General features: G+C 40.1%; 1 protein-coding gene across 4 annotated transcripts in view; it reads right to left on the reverse strand.

The window, feature by feature from the left end:
* The window catches only part of actn4.S (actinin alpha 4 S homeolog), a 55645-nt gene that overhangs the window by 21421 nt on the left and 17173 nt on the right, over positions 1 to 17051 (reverse strand). For all 4 annotated transcript variants that reach the window (NM_001093561.1, XM_041574242.1, XM_018232029.2 and 1 more), the window contains 1 exon segment: positions 2255 to 2369. In NM_001093561.1, coding sequence (NP_001087030.1) covers positions 2255 to 2369 — 115 coding nt within the window.

Here is a 17051-nt window from a genome sequence, read left to right on the forward strand (position 1 = left end):
TCTACTTAAAGGGGAACTATCGTTCGAAAATTAACATTGAATATAAGCTCCCTCATACTGAAGTAAGAAACTTTCTAAATACAATCAATTAAAAACTCTGCATTGTTCCTGAAATAATCGAGTTTATCTTCACTATCTCTCTCTCAGCATCTGTTTCTCTTCATTCTGTCTTTATGCAGCAGTTGGGTGTCAGATGAATGATCCAATATATCTTATAGGGGGGCTCCTTTCCAGGCAGATGTATTAGAGCTCACTCAAATAACTGATTCCAGCACAAACAAAATCTAACAAAAAAACTGCCTTTTGCACAAATTCTGCATGTAGAGAGACATGATGTCTGGTGAGTTTAATAGAGCGAGCTCTAATACATCTTCTAGGCAAAAGGAGCCCCCTATAAGATATATTGGATCATTCATCAGACACCCAACTCCTGAATGAAGACAGAATGAGGAGAAACAGATGCCGAGAGAATAGTTTAGACAAACTTGATTATTTCAGAAATGGTCCAGAATTTTAATTGATTGTATTAAGAAAGTTATTTCACTATGCTGAAGCTAATATTCAATTTTAATTTTTGCTATAGTTCCCCTTTAAATGTAATCAATCATTACATTGCTCTCATCAGTCTACTGTGGTATTTATATAGTCTTGTGTGATCCTCATATTACTTTTTGCATGATCATACTACTCTTTTCTATTCTCCAATTCATAATAGAATAATCTTGACAGACTATTTATTTGCATCTGTCATTATCTGTATCAACCGGTATTTATTTATTTGGTGATTCTTTTATTTTAAGTGTGTTTAGGGTGGTCAGTCACTTCTTAATATATACCATAACAAGCTAAATAAATGTCTAATTAAAATGTAACCCTCAAGTATTTTTTGTAAATTGAAATTTAAAGAGGTAGCTGCTGTTGGCTATGGTAGCAGTGGAGGGCCAATCACTAACTCAAGTCTTATATTATCCATCTACCCCTACTCTCTTATCTTGATCTGCCAATGGGCAGCTAAAATTATGCAAACCAGAAATCAAGTTGGCATCTCCAAACACTGCTACTTTATGCAGCAGGACAACACATTAAAAGTTTAAATAAATAAAAGTTCAATTTTGCAAGCCGAGGCAAATGCCCTTTTTAGCATTAAAATGTTATATTAAAACTTGTCAGGATGATGGTCGGGACTGAAACTTCTAACTTATGAATATACCCTTATGTTTATTTTTTGTGTTTGCAAGTCCTGAAGGAGCTGTATCCAAGCACAGGATACACAGTAGATAACAGATAAATACTACTATAGTTTATATAAACAAGCTGCTGTGTAGCCATGGGGGCAGCCATTCAAGCACAGGATACACAGTAGATAACAGATAAATACTACTATAGTTTATATAAACTAGCTGCTGTGTAGCCATAGGGGCAGCCATTCAAGCACAGGATACACAGTAGATAACAGATAAGTACTACTATAGTTTATATAAACAAGCTGCTGTGTAGCCATGGGGGCAGCCATTCAAGCACAGGATACACAGTAGATAACAGGTAAGTACTACTATAGTTTATATAAACAAGCTGCTGTGTAGCCATGGGGGCAGCCATTCAAGCACAGGTTACACAGTAGATAACAGATAAGTACTACTATAGTTTATGTAAACAAGCTGCTGTGTAGTCACGGGGACAGCCATTCAAGCTAGAAAAAAGACACAGGTTACATAGCACATAACAGATAAGCCCTGCCCAATACAATGGTGTTTTATCTGTTATCTGCTATGTAACCTGTGCCTGTAACCTTTATTCCAGCTTGAATGGCTGCCCCCATGGCTACACAGCAGCTTGTTTATATAAACTATAGTAGTACTTATCTGTTATCTACTGTGTATCCTGTGCTTGAATGGCTGCCCCCATAGCTACACAGCAGCTTATTTATATAAACTATAGTAGTACTTACCTGTTATCTACTGTGTATCCTGTGCTTGAATGGCTGCCCCCATGGCTACACAGCAGCTTGTTTATATAAACTATAGTAGTACTTACCTGTTATCTACTGTGTATCCTGTGCTTGAATGGCTGCCATCATGGCTACACAGCAGCTTGTTTAAATAAACTATAGTAGTCGTTCTGAAGCAAACACACAGCTTTTACCAATGCAGTTACTTTCAGTTTTTGGGGTTACGCTTCCTTTAAAAACAGAGGAGTTGGAGTCGAAGCATTTATGCACCAACCACAGCCCTGCTATTTAGCTACCAGTTCTTACCTGAGATGACTTCCAGTAGTAACATGAGCTTCAACCCATCTCTGAAATCCTCGTCAATATTTTCTATCTGTGTTCCGGCTTTTCTTAGATGGGAGTTGCACCATGCTGTGAATGTCTGGGGGGGAAAAAAAACATGACATTAACCACTAATGTAAACTCACATCCAAATCTAAGAAATGGACAAAAAAAAATGGTAACCCTGATCATGCACTGAAATAATTGCGTTGGTGAAAGAAAAACTGGAAGTCGCCATCTTCTCCCACGCGCGTCTTCTTCCTGCTTTGACCGGCGTCTTCTGGCGCATGCGCAATAGGAACAGTTACCAGTACGGCTCTACTGCGCATTCGCCGAATGTCAAAGTTTTCCAATTTCAGACATTCAGCGCATGCGCAGTAGCGCCGTATTGGTAACTGTTCCTACTGCGCATGCGCCAGAAGACGCTGGTCAAAGCAGGAAGAAGACGCGCGTGGGAGAAGATGGCGACTGTGAACTCCGTGGACAGGACCTGCGCAGAGGGGGGAGTAACAAGTTAGGGGCATTTGCCCAGGGGGACAGGTAGGCCAGGGGGGAGGAGGGAGGGGGGGGCAACACAGGGGAGCAGTTTTGCGCCCAGGGGGTTTCCTTCTCCTTGAAGCATGTACCTCTTTTTTTGCTTACCCCTGGTCCAGACTCTGTGCCTTGGCTTCTGAGGAGCTTACTAAGAAATGCCCAACATTTTTCAATTTTTTTCTTTTACAATTTTGATTCCTACAATTTTCCAGAGTGTGTATAATGCATACAACGGTCCTATAGTACAGTAGTGGTTCAGCATGGGAACACCTGCACTCTAAAGGGATCCATACGACTTATATCCATGACAAACAGAACAAAACTATTACAATAGTGCTTATATGCTCACATGAGAAGGGCAATCCCTACCAATCACAAAGCTGCGTCAGTCCTCTCAACACGATTACATTAAAGGGATACCGTCATGGACAGATTTCAAAACACATCAGTTAATAGTGCTGCTCCAGCAGAATTCTGCACTGAAATCCATTTCTCAAAAGAGCAAACAGATTTTTTCATATTTAATTTTGAAATCTGACATGGGACTAGTCATATTGTCAGTTTCCCAGCTGCCCCCAGTCATGTGACTTGTGCTCTTATAAACTTCAGTCACTCCTTACTGCGAGTTGGAGTGATATCACCCCCTCCAGCAGCCTAAAGCTGGCCATAGACGTTTAGATTTACCTTCATATCGGACGAACTGTGTCATCTGCAGGCCTGCTACTAACCATTTAGATCAAATAAAGTAGTAAACAGGTCAGACAATGTTCTGCCACTGACAGCAATCGTACGAAAGTTATGTCCGACAAAAGTTGGTGACAGTCTCCCACTGATATCCTCAGATTGGCAATACATGCAGAGATATCGGCAGCCAGCAGAAATTTTCTAACCTGTCTCACAAAAACATACGAAACTGAGATTTGCACGATCAAATCTTTGATTATATGGCTAGCTTAACAGCAGAACAATAAGAAGTAACCAGATAGCAGCTCCCTAACACAAGATAACAGCTGCCTGGTAGATCTAAGAACAGCACTCAATAGTAAAATCCAGGTCCCACTGCGACACATTCAGTTACATTGAGTAGGAGAAACAACAGCCTGCCAGAAAGCAGTTCCATCCTAAAGTGCTGGCTCTTTCTGAAAGCACAGGACCAGGCAAAATGACCTGAGATGCACCTACACACCAATATTACAACATTATATACACTTGCTGGTTCAGGAATTACATTTTATATGGTAGAGTGAATTATATACAATGTAAACAGTGTAATTTAAAAATAAAAAAAATACATCATAAAAATCATGACAGAATCCCTTTAACCAGAAAAGACACATATTAGTATATAGTTACATAAGGATTGCACCAAATCCAGGTTTGGATTTTGCTTTTTTCAGCACAATTTGGCTGAAATCAAGTGTCTGACTGAACCGAATTCAAATTCTTAAAAATCACTTCAGGGACAAGAAATTGCGTTTTTTCCCCCCATCCATGGTTATTTTTAACTATTTCTTAGCATCATTTGCATATTCAAATTAGGATTTGCATTTTGTACACTATAGAGCGCTAACCATCCAAATCAGTGAAGAAAAATGCCGTTTAGACTATGTTCAGATTGAATGCTTTCAGCACAGGCAATGGGTGTTTTCCCTACAATTATATTCTGATCCTCGCTCCTGGGAAGCTTAAAAAAATAAAAAATGGCACATTAGTGTGGTCTAAAATTAGCCTGCGGCTACCAGTGTCACTAAGGAACCTACTGCTTACAATAATCACTGAAACTCCTACTCCTTTCCTGTCTGCAAGGTCTCGGCAACAGAACCAGATAGAGAACAAGCAAAAGAGCTCAGCACACCCCACAGTCAATAAGCGTTCAAGTGTTGGCTCATTAATACATGCATAAAGACCCTCTCAGAAGGATTTCCCAAATGAAATCCACTTTGCCTACTCACACACATTTATTTATTAAAAAAGAGCCATTAAAAATATTTTCTTGTAAATGGTGCTTAGTGAACTGGTGTCATATGACTCACGAACAAATAAATATTCTTAAAAAATATATATAAAAAAAAAAAAAATACCGGTAATCTACTATTGTAAAAATCTTGTGGAGGGGGGATTTCTGAGTTAACAAACCTGTTTTTCCCCATAGGGAAGATCACAGGTTATGAATAAAACTTCGGACGGCCCTATACACCTGTTCAGGTACTGGATCCGTTATCCGGAATATCCAGAAAGCACCGAATTATGGAATGGGCGTCTGCCATAGACTCCATTATAATAAAATAACCCAATTTTTTAAAAAATTGTTTCCTTTTTTTCTGTAATAATAAAACAGTAGCTTGTACTTGATCCCAACTAAGATATAATTAATCCTTATTGGAAGTAAAACCAGCCTATTGGGTGTGTGTTAAGGTTTACATGATTTTCTAGTACACTTAAAGGACCAGTAACATAAAAAAAAAATTTTTAATAAAAAATTAGTTTCTTTGCAACGAAAAAAAAACCACCAATACAGTTTTAACTTTTAAATGGCAAAACTTTTATTAAGAAATTACTTACAGATTCTCTGTATGTGCTCCTCTTCACAAACGGCGACGATCCATTGTGCAGCGTTCGATTTCTCTTCCCTGGCTATCTCCAATAGGAGGCAGGGATGAGAAATCGAACGCTGCACAATGTATCGTCACCCTGTCGCCGTTTGTGAAGAGGAGCACATACAGAGAATCGGTAAGTAATTTCTTAATAAAAGCTTTGCAATTTAAAAGTTAAAACTGTATTGCTGTTTTTTTTTTTTTTTGTTACAAAGAAACTTTTTTTCACATTTTTTTTATGTTAATGGTCCTTTAAAGGGGTGGTTCACCTTTAAGGTAACTTTTAGTATGTTATAAAATGGCCAATTCTAAGCAACTTTTCAATTGGTTTTCATTATCTATATTTTATAGTTTTTTAGTTATTTGCCTTTTTCTTCTGACTTTTTGCAGCTTTCAACTGGGCGTCGCTGACCCCTTTAAAAAAAAACAAACGCTCTGTAAGGCTACAAATTTATTTTTATTGCTACTTTTTATAACTCATCTTTCTATTCAGGCCTCTCCGATTCATATTCCAGTCTCCTATTCAAATCAGTGCATGGTTGCTAGGGTAATTTGGGCCCTAGTTACCAGATTGGTTAAGATGCAAATTGAAGAGCTGCTGAATAAAATGCTAAATAACTCAAAAACCTTTAATAACAAAAAATGAAAACCAACTGCAAACTGTCTCAGAATATCACTCTCTACATCATAATAAAAGTTCTCTCAAAGGTGAACAACCCCTTTAAGGTATGAAGATCCAAATTACGCAAAGATCCGTTATCCGGAAAACCCCGGGTCCCGAGAATTCTGGATAATAGGTCCCACGCCTGTACAATGCTATAAATTCAGGAATGCAGGAAGGGTGAGGCTGTTAATAAATGACAGGAACAAATATAGCAACATCACCAAGGAGTGTGCCAATGACATTCGCTTGTGACAAAGATCCACCAGGACTTATTCATTCTGTGTTGGCACATTTTTAAACCTGCAGATAAACTTTTCCATTGTTTAGCAAGACTTACTCTCCTGAGTGCTAGCCCAGCCCAGCCCAGCAGGAACCGGTACACAGCCCAATTCCTCACATTCTTGCAACTCGCTGCTCATACTTTCAGATGTTTGGTGTTTTGTGAAGGTGGTGTCCATGAGACAACAGGTGAGGAGCGGTGGAATGTTCAATAGCTAAAAGTGTCCCCATACCTACACCCTATGCTGTGCGTAAGGACTTGCCTATTTCATGCACACTGTCACACCTATTGTACTCATTTGCTCTTCAACAGGAACATCAACTTAAAGGGATACTTTCATGGGAATTTTTTTTATTTTTTTCAACACATCAGTTAATAGTGCTGCTCCAGCAGAATTCTGCACTGAAATCCATTTCTCAAAAGAGCAAACTGATTTTTTTATGTTTAATTTTGAAATCTAGACATATTGTCAGTTTCCCAGCTGCCCACAGTCATGTGACTTGTGCTTTGATAAACTTCAGTCACTCTTTACTGCAGTACTGCAAGTTGGAGTGATATCACCCCCTCACTTTCTCCCCCAGCAGCCTAACAACAGAACAATGGGAAGGTAACCAGATAGCAGCTCCCTAACACAAGATAACAGCTGCCTGGTAGCTCTAAGAACAGCACTCAATAGTAAAATCCAGGTCCCACTGAGACACATTCAGTTACAATGAGTAGGAGGAACAACAGCTTGCCAGAAAGCAGTTCCATCCTAAAGTGCTGGCTCTTTCTGAAATCACATGACCAGGCAAAATGACCTGAGATGGCACCTACACACCAATATTACAACAAAAAATACACTTGCTGGTTCAGGAATGAAATTTTATATTGTAGAGAATTATTTTCAGTGTAAACTGTGTTTAAATTTGAAAATAAAAACGACATCATAAAAATTTTATGTTTGAGTCAAAGTCGTAGTCGAAGGTCAAAGTAGCCAATTCGATGGTCAAAGTAGCCAAAAAAATACTTTGAAATTCGAAGTATTTTTTAATCTATTCCTTCACTCGAACTAAGTAAATGTGCCCCTTAGTTTTTATTCAACCAAAACTTGCCTCCGAGCCTGAAATTCAAAAATAAGTTCCTACTTTGAGGCCGTGGGGAGCAACAACCAAGAGGTCAGAGAGCAACATGTTGATGTTGCTCATGAGCTACTGGTTGGGGACCACTGTTCTAGGCAAAAGGAGCCCCTCTATAAGATCTATTGGATCATTCATCTGACACCCAACTGCTGCATGAAGAGAGAATGAAGAGAAACAGATGCTGAGAGAGGAATAGTGAAGATGAAGCCGATTATTTCAGAAACAGTACAGAGTATTTGATTGTATTTAAAAAGTTTCTTATTTCAGTATGAGGGAGCTTATATTACATTTTCATTTTTGTGATAGTTACCCTTTAATTAAATGAAAGTTCTTTTGTTCTCAAATGTAATATATTAACTCTTTACTCTCACCAATAACGGCAAACCTTTTTCTACGGTTTACGGACAAATACATTCACAAGAGATCCCATAATCCAAGAATGTGGAACTTGAGTGTAGGGTAAGCCCAGGAGATGATCCCAATAGACGGTGGGTAGTGGCACCAAAAAGATGGTAAAAAACAGAATTCACATATACTACCAAATTAGGATGCAAGGTAACGAACATGCAAGATTAAGATACATGCAAGCTGAAACTTTCTGAGGGCCAATTGCATGAGGAGTGATCATGTGTTTCATGTCAGGGAAAGGAACAGCTTACTATTAGAATGATGTAGCATTTCCTGGCTTGGACAGGCTCCAGTGAAGTTGCACATATAGTTATAAATATTCAACTAAAAAAAAAAAACATTCAGTGACATAAGGAATGTTAAACTGCAGTACAAGCTCACAAGACAGGAAGGAGACCACAAGAATATTCTACAGCATGTCACCAAATTTAGTTTAATAAGGGGTTTGTGTGTGAGTGGTTGAAACTGGTCACAAAGTAACACAATGGAGTGACTAAAATGAAACAAACAGCCGTGTGGTTGTTTTTTTAAATAAAAATAGATATAAGAAAAGGAAATGAAAGCAAAACATGTATTTAGTCAGCTCAATACCCATAAAGATTTTTCTGTATATTAAAATTGTAGATCCTCCACTAAAAGGCATCAATTGTATTAGTGACTATTTCATCTTGGTTTGTAATTAAAGGGATTCCGTCATTGTTTTTATGGTGTAGTTCTTATTTCTAAATTACACTGGTTACACTGCAAATAATTCACTCTACAATTTAAAATTTTATTTCTAAACCAGCAAGTGTATTTTTTTTAGTTGTAATATTGGTGTGTAGGTGCATCTCAGGTCATTTTGCCTGGTCATGTGATTTCAGAAAGAGCCAGCACTTTAGGATGGAACTGCTTTCTGGCAGGCTGTTGTTTCTCCTACTCAATGTAACTGAATGTGTCACAGTGGGACCTGGATTTTACTATAGAGTGCTGCTCTTAAGGCGGCCATACACTGAGAGATCCGCTCGTTTGGCTAAATCGGGCCCAATGATCGGATCATAATGAAGGGTAAACGGGCTGTCGGATCGCAGGTCTGCATCAGCGCACAGATGCAGGATTTTTAACCCTGCCCAAGTCTTTTGGCCAGATATCTATCAGGGAAGCATGTCGGAGAGCCCCATACACGGGCCAATAAGCTAACGACGTCGGTCGGCAGCTTTTTTCGGCCCGTGTATGGGGGCCTTTAGCTCTACCAGGCAGCTGTTTTCTTGTGTTAGGGAGCTGCTATCTGGTCACCTTCCCTTTGTTCTTTTGTGAGGCTGCTGGGGCCAGCTTTAGGCTGCTGGAGGGGGGTGATATCACTCCAACTTGCAGTAAAGAGTGACTGAAGTTTATCAGAGCACAAGTCACATGACTGGGTGCAGCTAGGAAACTGACAATATGTCTAGCCCCATGTCAGATTTCAAAATTGAATATAAAAAAATCTGTTTGCTCTTTTGAGAAATGGATTTCAGTGCAGAATTCTGCTGGAACAGCACTATTAACTGATGTGTTTTGAAAAATTAAATATAATTAAAGGGCATGTAAAGTCTAAAATAGAATAAGGCTAGAAATGCTGTATTTTGTATACTAAATATAAACATGAACTTACTGCACCACAAGCCTAATCAAACAAATGATTTATGCTCTCAAAGTTGGCTACAGGGGGTCACCATCTTGTAACTTTGTTAAACATCTTTGCAAGACCAAGACTGTGCACATGCTCAGTGTGGTCTGGGCTGCTTAGGGATCGTCATAAACAAAGCTGCTTGATTTCTGCATGGCTGGGAAGTAAAGTGGGGGCTCCCCCTGCTGTTCATAAGTATGTTTGTTTCCCTGCTCACAGTTAGGGACCATCTGACAATTCCTATCCACAGCAGTAAATGAAGGGAGAATTTTACTGCATACAGTCAGGATTCTTATAAAAATGGTACACATTTTTTAATTAAAGTATTTTGGAGATAGGCTTCTTTTTTCATTAAAGAAAGTAAAAATGGGATTTTATTTTTTTGCCTTTACATGCCCTTTAACAGTTAAAACACTCACAGGGGCTTTAGAGTACAATGCAGTTAAAGATTTAGAAAGATCTATGCCAAAAAAAAAAAAAAAAAAAAAAAAAAAGCTTTGAAAATGTTTCGACAGGTTTTATAAAGCAACATGGATGATATAAATGTAGCCTTCAAGGGATAAAAGATGAATATGATGATACAGATCTCAGTTATAATATGAGAAAACTGTTCGTCATATCAAGTTAGCAGTAACAATTTCACATGCAAATCCCATCTCGAATGCTAAAAGATACCAAAGGGCTGACATATTTCACAGGGGTTTGAGAGGCCTGTAACCATCTGGTGGACATTCACAATCCTTGTAGAAGATCAGATGGGGGAAAAAAAAAAAAAACCAGTTGGAAGCTGCAGACCAGTAAATACATTTTATTGTTCAAGCTTTGTATAACATCCAAACATTTCTTTTACAAGTGTCAGCTGGAGTGGATGAGAACTTTTTTTTTTTTACACTTTTGTTTTGCTTTGTACTTTAAAGGGTTGGTTCACCTTTACATTAACTTTTTTGTATGTTATAGACTGCCAAATTCTAAGCAACTTTTCAGTTGGTCTTCATTATTTATTTTCTATAGTCTTTTTAAATATTTGCCTTTTTCTTCTGACTATTTCCAACTTTCACTGACCCCATCTAAAACAAAGGCTCTGTAAGGCTACACATTTATTGTTACTTTTTATTACTAATCTTTCTATTTCAGGCCTCTCCTAATTATATTTCAGTCTCTTATTCAAAATAGTGCATGGTTGCTGGGGTCATTTGGACCCTTACAACCAGACAGCTGAAATTGCAAATTGAAGAGCTGCTGAATAAAAAGCTAAATAACTCAAAAACCACTAATAATAAAAAATGAAAACAAATTGCAAATTGTCTCAGAATATCTCTCTCTACATCCTACTAAAATTTAACTCAAAAGTGAACAACCCCTTTAAACGCCACAAAACAAAAATGCAAATTGCTGTATATTGTGTACAAAACCAAAATGTATCAAAGTGTTTCCCATGCACAGAAAGCTCACCTTGAAATTTTCTTTATACAATAGTAATAAAAATAGTACAGGTACGGGATCCATTATCGTCAAAACCGTTATCCAGAAAGCTCAGAATTACGGAAAGGCCGTCTCCCATAGACTCCATTATAATCAAATAATCCACATTTTTAAAAATGATTATCTATTTATCTGTAATAATAAAACGGTACTTTGTACATGGTCCCAACTAAGATATAGTTAATCCTTATTGGAAGCAAAACCAGCCTATTGGGTTTATTTCATGTTTACATGATTTTCTAGTAGACAAAGGAGAATTCAACCCTAAAATGGAAAAAAAACCCTACCCTACATAGACCCCCCTCCCTCCTCCTCCCCCCAGCCTAAGTGTTACCCCGGGCAAATGCCCCTAATGTTTTACTTAAACCTCGGTGCAGATTCAGGCATTGGCGTTGACGGGCGCTATCTTCAGCAGCTTCGTAATGAGTTTTGGCCCAATCGTAGTTGTCGCGAAACAGAAAATTGCTCCAACTGTGCATGCACCGCCATGCCGGACTCATTCCGAAGATTTCCAACGAGAAGAAGATGGCACCCGTGAACTCTGATGCCTGAATCTGCACCGAGGGTTAAATAAAACGTTTGGGGCATTTGCCCAGGGTAACACTTAGGCTGGGGGAAGGAGGGTAAGGGTATTTTAACTTTAGGGTTTAGTTCTCCTTTAAGGTATGAAGATCCAAATTACAGAAAGATCAGTTATCTGGAAAACCCCAGGTCCCGAGCATTCTGGATTACAAGTAACATACCTGGATTCATTTGAAGCAATTCATTGTTCATATGGCTGGCTCTCTAACCTTGAGACTCAAAGGAGGACAAAGCCTGTGATGAGGGATTTCTTTCCCGAAACGCGTAAGGCCATGTGTATCCATCTCCTGTTGGAATACATTTTCTATATTCATTTTATCCGGAGTGCCGCCTATTTGTTCTCTACTACTCAAAGGAGGACAACCCTTTTTTTCAGTCAAGTAATGACCATGGATGAGTTCTGCAATTTGGAATTATGGGTTGCTAAACCAGGAGATATTTGCCCCATTTGGCCACTAATATAGTGGGTCAAATCTGGGGGATCCGATCATTTTGCCCTGGAGGCGGACGTGATCCTTGACCAACAGGATTGTTAGACACTTCTATAGATTTTTTTTTGATCATCAGGATTCGAGTGAAAAACACACCTTTTTACTTGAACATTATAATTATATCTATCTATATAAATACACACAACTAGCTATTCAGCCACCCCCTCCTTTCTAAATAAAGTAAGGTCACACAAACTACAAGCATAAAGACTGTAAAATTAACATTTCAGGTTTTCCTGGTATTTATCCAAATTCAAAGAACTTGAAATTCCACAGCTGCTAAGTCTAGGAACAGAAAATGGAGACTGGACAGACATGTAAAATCTGTTTGATAATAGCAAGGTTTTTTTTTTTTTTAAATCATGGTTGCCCCTTTGCACTGTTAAAGGAGAAGGAAAGGCTAAAATTAAGTAAGTTTTATCAGAAAGGTCTATATAAATACTTCAGTAAACCCTCAAAGTAAAGCTGCTCTGAGTCCTCTGTCAAAAGAAACACCACATTTTTTTCCTTCTATTGTGTACACATGGGCTTCTGTATCACACTTCTTGTTTTCAGCATAAACCTCTAGGGCTAGGGCTTGAGCATGCTCAGTTTGCTACTCTCTCCCTTTCCCCCCTCCCTCCCTGCTGTTATCTGAGCCCAGAGCTATGAGTGAGCAGGGAGAGACTCAGACAGGAAGTGATGTCACACCAAGCTAATATGACAGTTGCTATCCTAAACAAACAGAGAGCTTCTACAGCGGTTTACTGAAGTATGGTAAAGCATTCTGCAGAATAAATATAGTGTTATAGCTTGCACTATTGTGGCTTATCTATTGGCAATAAACTGCTTTGGTAGCTTTCCTTCTCATTTAACAATGGTAGATCTTGGGAGGGAAAAGATGGGACAGTCCATGTACTATACCAAGTATTATACTTGTGTGTGAATAGTGGGATATGGGGGAGGTGCAGTGTGAGAAAGAATTTCCTCAACTAATACTTTAACTTTTCTAAAGCCGAATAAGGATGAAGAATGAAGAGAATCTAGTTGTACTGGACACAAGACTATATTTCGCAGCTGCATCAGGAAATGTGTACATGAAGGGCAATATCTGAAGGAAACAGGAGTAAAATCTCAGCCCCAAACACTGCTGTGCATAACTAACACTTGCACATTTAGGTTTAAAGACGCAGCAGGCTTTAAAAGAATCTCCTGTAATTAGTCCAAACAGTAAACGGATACTGTCATGGGAAAAAAATTATTTTTTTTCCCCAAAACACATCAGTTAATAGTACTGTTCCAGCTATATTCTGCACTAAAAACCATTTCTAAAAAGAGCAAACTGATTTATTTTTTTTTTAATTTAATTTTGAAATCTGACATGGGGCTAGACATATTGTCAGTTTCCAAGCTGCCCCCAGTCATGTGACTTGTGATCTGATAAACTTCAGTCACTCTTTACTGCTGTACTGCAAGTTGGAGTGACATCACCCCCTCCATTTCCCCCCAACAGCCAAACAACAGAACAATGGGAAGGTGACCAGATAGCAGCTCCCCAACACCTGCATTGGTGAGAGCTCCAGGCTGAGAGTTTTTTCCCAGGCCCCTTTTTGGGAGGACTGCTGCTCCCGGTCTGGCAGCAGCAGTTGAAAATGTTCAGGTGCGCAAGGAGATGGTGGCCATGGCTACAAGTGACAGCAAGGAAGGAGAAAGTACCTCTACAAGCAGTGTCCATCTGTTATGGAGTCTCCCAAGCAAGTGAATACCCTGGATGTACAAGCCCAAGTTGTTGCAGAGAGTTGCAGTTCTGCTGTGGGAAGTGGCAGTTCTGCTGCGGAGAGTTGCAGTTCAGAGGCAAACCAGGAAGCTGCTGTAAGGCATGCTGAGAGCCAGGAAGGAAGTGCTGCAGACTGTGAGGAAGTCATGGAGAGTGCTGAGACCGCATGCTGTGTGGCTATGGAGGTGGCTGAGGAGGTGCTGAGAGAGAAGCCCAATCCCGGTGCTGCAATGGCACAGGTAGGAGCAATATACCTGGAGGAGAGGAGGCTGCTGGAAATGGCGCTGGGAAGCCAGAGACTGTGAGCTCAGCTGGGCCCAATCACAGCCAAATAATCAGGGCCCTGAGAGACATTAAAGTATTGTAAGAGAAAAGGAACATTTTGGAGGGGAGTATTAGTAACATGGCGGCTGGACTGAGTGCTCTTAAAGGGACTGAGAGATCTAAATCCTTAAGGAAAATTGTTTTCATGTCTAATGACTTGGAGGATATTGAGAATAACATTACTAGGGTTCTGGCAGTTCTACAGCCCTGGAAAGAGGTTTGTGATAATCAAAAGAGATTCCAGGAAATGGAGGAAAGTGAACTGAAAAAGTTGCTTGAAGATTTTTCCTTTTTTAATGAAATGGATTCCTGGGAGTGAGGCCTTTGTGTGCGGAGGTCCCAGAGACTGTTTCAGTGCCCAGCACTAGCGGCCATGCTAATTCTAATATAAATGCTGTGAGTGTGGCTGGTGTGAGCGTGCAAAGTGCAGTGAGTGTGCCTGGTGCCAGTGTGTCAGGTGCGAGTGTGCAGTGTGACAAGGCTGCAGGGAGTACTTACATGGCTACAGGGAGTACTAACATGGCTGCACACTGACTAATAAAACTGTATGTGATGCTGCAGTGAGAGAGAACGTGGCTGGTAAAAGCAGTGTCACAGAGGGTGCAGGGAATCCTCCTGTAAATAGTGAAGGGGCACAAGGGAGGGGAGTTGTTTGGGATGGGAAGAGACTGTTTAGGCAGAATGTCTCTGAGGTGGGCAAGAGTCAGACCAGTAGGAGGAAGAATGAGTGGGTGAAGGAGAGGGGTGAGTTCCGGGGCGCAGGTTTGTAGCCAGAAATCTCATCAAAGAGTCATTGGACTTTACCCCTGCAGATGTGTTTGGGCTGGTAAGTGTCACTGAGTTTGATCTGAGCTTCAAACTGTCTCAGGGGCTGAATGAGTTCTGGCGCAAATATGAGGGTAAGAGAGAATAGCCCCAGAGTGGGAGGGATTTAGCGTGATTCCATTCTCCAAGACTGAGACAAAGACTGTGACCATTATGTTTCAGACAGTGTGTCCCCCCCCCGGAAGATGTGATGGTCTGGCTAAAGAGGCAATGCACTGTCCCCCCCTTACCCCACTGTATGATGAGGAGGGTTTTGGAGGGTGGAAGGTACAAGTCAAACTGCACATGAATTTCCATGTTGCCAAACACCTTCCCAATTCCATCTTTATTGGTATGGACAGGGGGGTTTGCTTCTATCCCACTCAACCCAGGGTGTGTTTCAGGTGTGGCTCAAACAGGCACTTTGCAGCTAAATGCCCAGTGGTGAAGTGCGCCCTCTGTGGTGAAACTGGGCACCCCAGTAAAGAATGCCAGGAAATCTGCTGCAATTTGTGCCTGAAGTTAGGACATACACCTTTCTTAACCTGATGCCTGGCACAACATTGTTAGGGATTGTCCTAATTTACAGGAGGAATTTGGCCAGGGAGAGATTGTGGAGGAGGGTGCCCCAACATCTGAAGTGGTGGGATCAGAGAGGGAGGTTGTGCAGCTGGAATCCAGTGTCCCATGCAGTAAGATGGTGGGTAGGGCAGCAGAGAAGTTGCACAAGGAGAAGGATGAGCAGAGGGCGAGTCAGCCAAGAAGAGAGGAGAAGTGGAGAGTGATGGGAAAGAAAGCCTCCATTAAAAAGAAAGACACCTCCCCAAAAATAGTGGTAGCAACAGGCAATAGGTTTGTTCTGCCAGAAGGTAAGAGCTGGGGAGATCTGGCTGAGGAAGAGAGGCTGAGGGAGGAAGAAAAGAGAGAGAAGAGGAAGGCTGGTGCCTTGGGAAAAAGGAATAGAAAGAGAGAAAAGAGAGTGGGGAGGAGGTTTTGAGTCAAGAGGGGGAATAGGAATCCCTAGAGGAGGATATTTAGATTGACCTGGATGGTGAGGAGATTACCCCAAAATTCCAAGTGAAAAGGAGGGGTGAGGAAAGTGGCGGTGCCAGGCAGAAACAAAACAGGATTTAAAGTGGACCTATCACCTACACATAAAAAACTGCATAATGAAAGTCCTTTCCAAATTAAATATGGAGCCCCAAAATTTTTTTTCATTAAAACATCCATACCTGTTATAAAGGTGTTTAAATATCTAAACAGTCAATCAATTATTACCTGCCCCGCCTCTATGCCCGTGGCATAGAGGAGGGGCAGTCAATTACTTTCACTTTCCATTCAGCACTTCCTAGATGTCACTGCTTTCCTCACATTCCCCCTTCCCTCCTCAGGCTCTATAATTGTGTAGGGCACTGCACATGGACATTAGGTCCCCCATTCTGGTGCATACACAAGATTTTGGGGTGATACACAATTTCCCTTAATAACAGTGTCCACAAAATGGCAGCTGCCTGCTTGCTGTGATTGTATAATTCCAAAACTGAAGGAAACAAAATTTAAATAATAAATACAGTGTAAGTAAAGTTTATTTTGCTCAACTAACATGATAGAAAAGAATATGAAATTATTTCTTAGGGTGACAGGTCCCCTTTAATGACAAGGGAACTTACTTTCATTATGGTTTAATAATGTGATGTTTTCGGTTTCTGAAATGTTTATATAGTTTGCTATAATATTTTTACTTTCAATAAAATTCCCTAACACAAGATAGCAGCTCCCTGGTAGATCTAAGAACAGCACTCAATAGTAAAATCTAGGCCTCACTGAGACACATTCAGTTACATTGAGTAGGAGAAACAACAGCCTGCCAGAAAGCAGTTCCATCCTAAAGTGCTGGCTCTTTCTGAAATCACATGACCAGGCAAAATGACCTGAGATGGCGCCTACACACCAATATTACAACTAAAAAAAAATACACTTGTTGGCTCAGGAATTAAATTTTATATTGTAGAGTGAATCATTTGCCGTGTAAACAGTGCCATTTAGAAATGAAAACGAAATCATGAAATCATGACAGAACCTTTAACTAGAGAAGAC

Source organism: Xenopus laevis, chromosome 8S (assembly GCF_017654675.1).
Source record: "Xenopus laevis strain J_2021 chromosome 8S, Xenopus_laevis_v10.1, whole genome shotgun sequence".
In the NCBI taxonomy this organism is placed as follows: Eukaryota; Metazoa; Chordata; class Amphibia; order Anura; family Pipidae; genus Xenopus; species Xenopus laevis.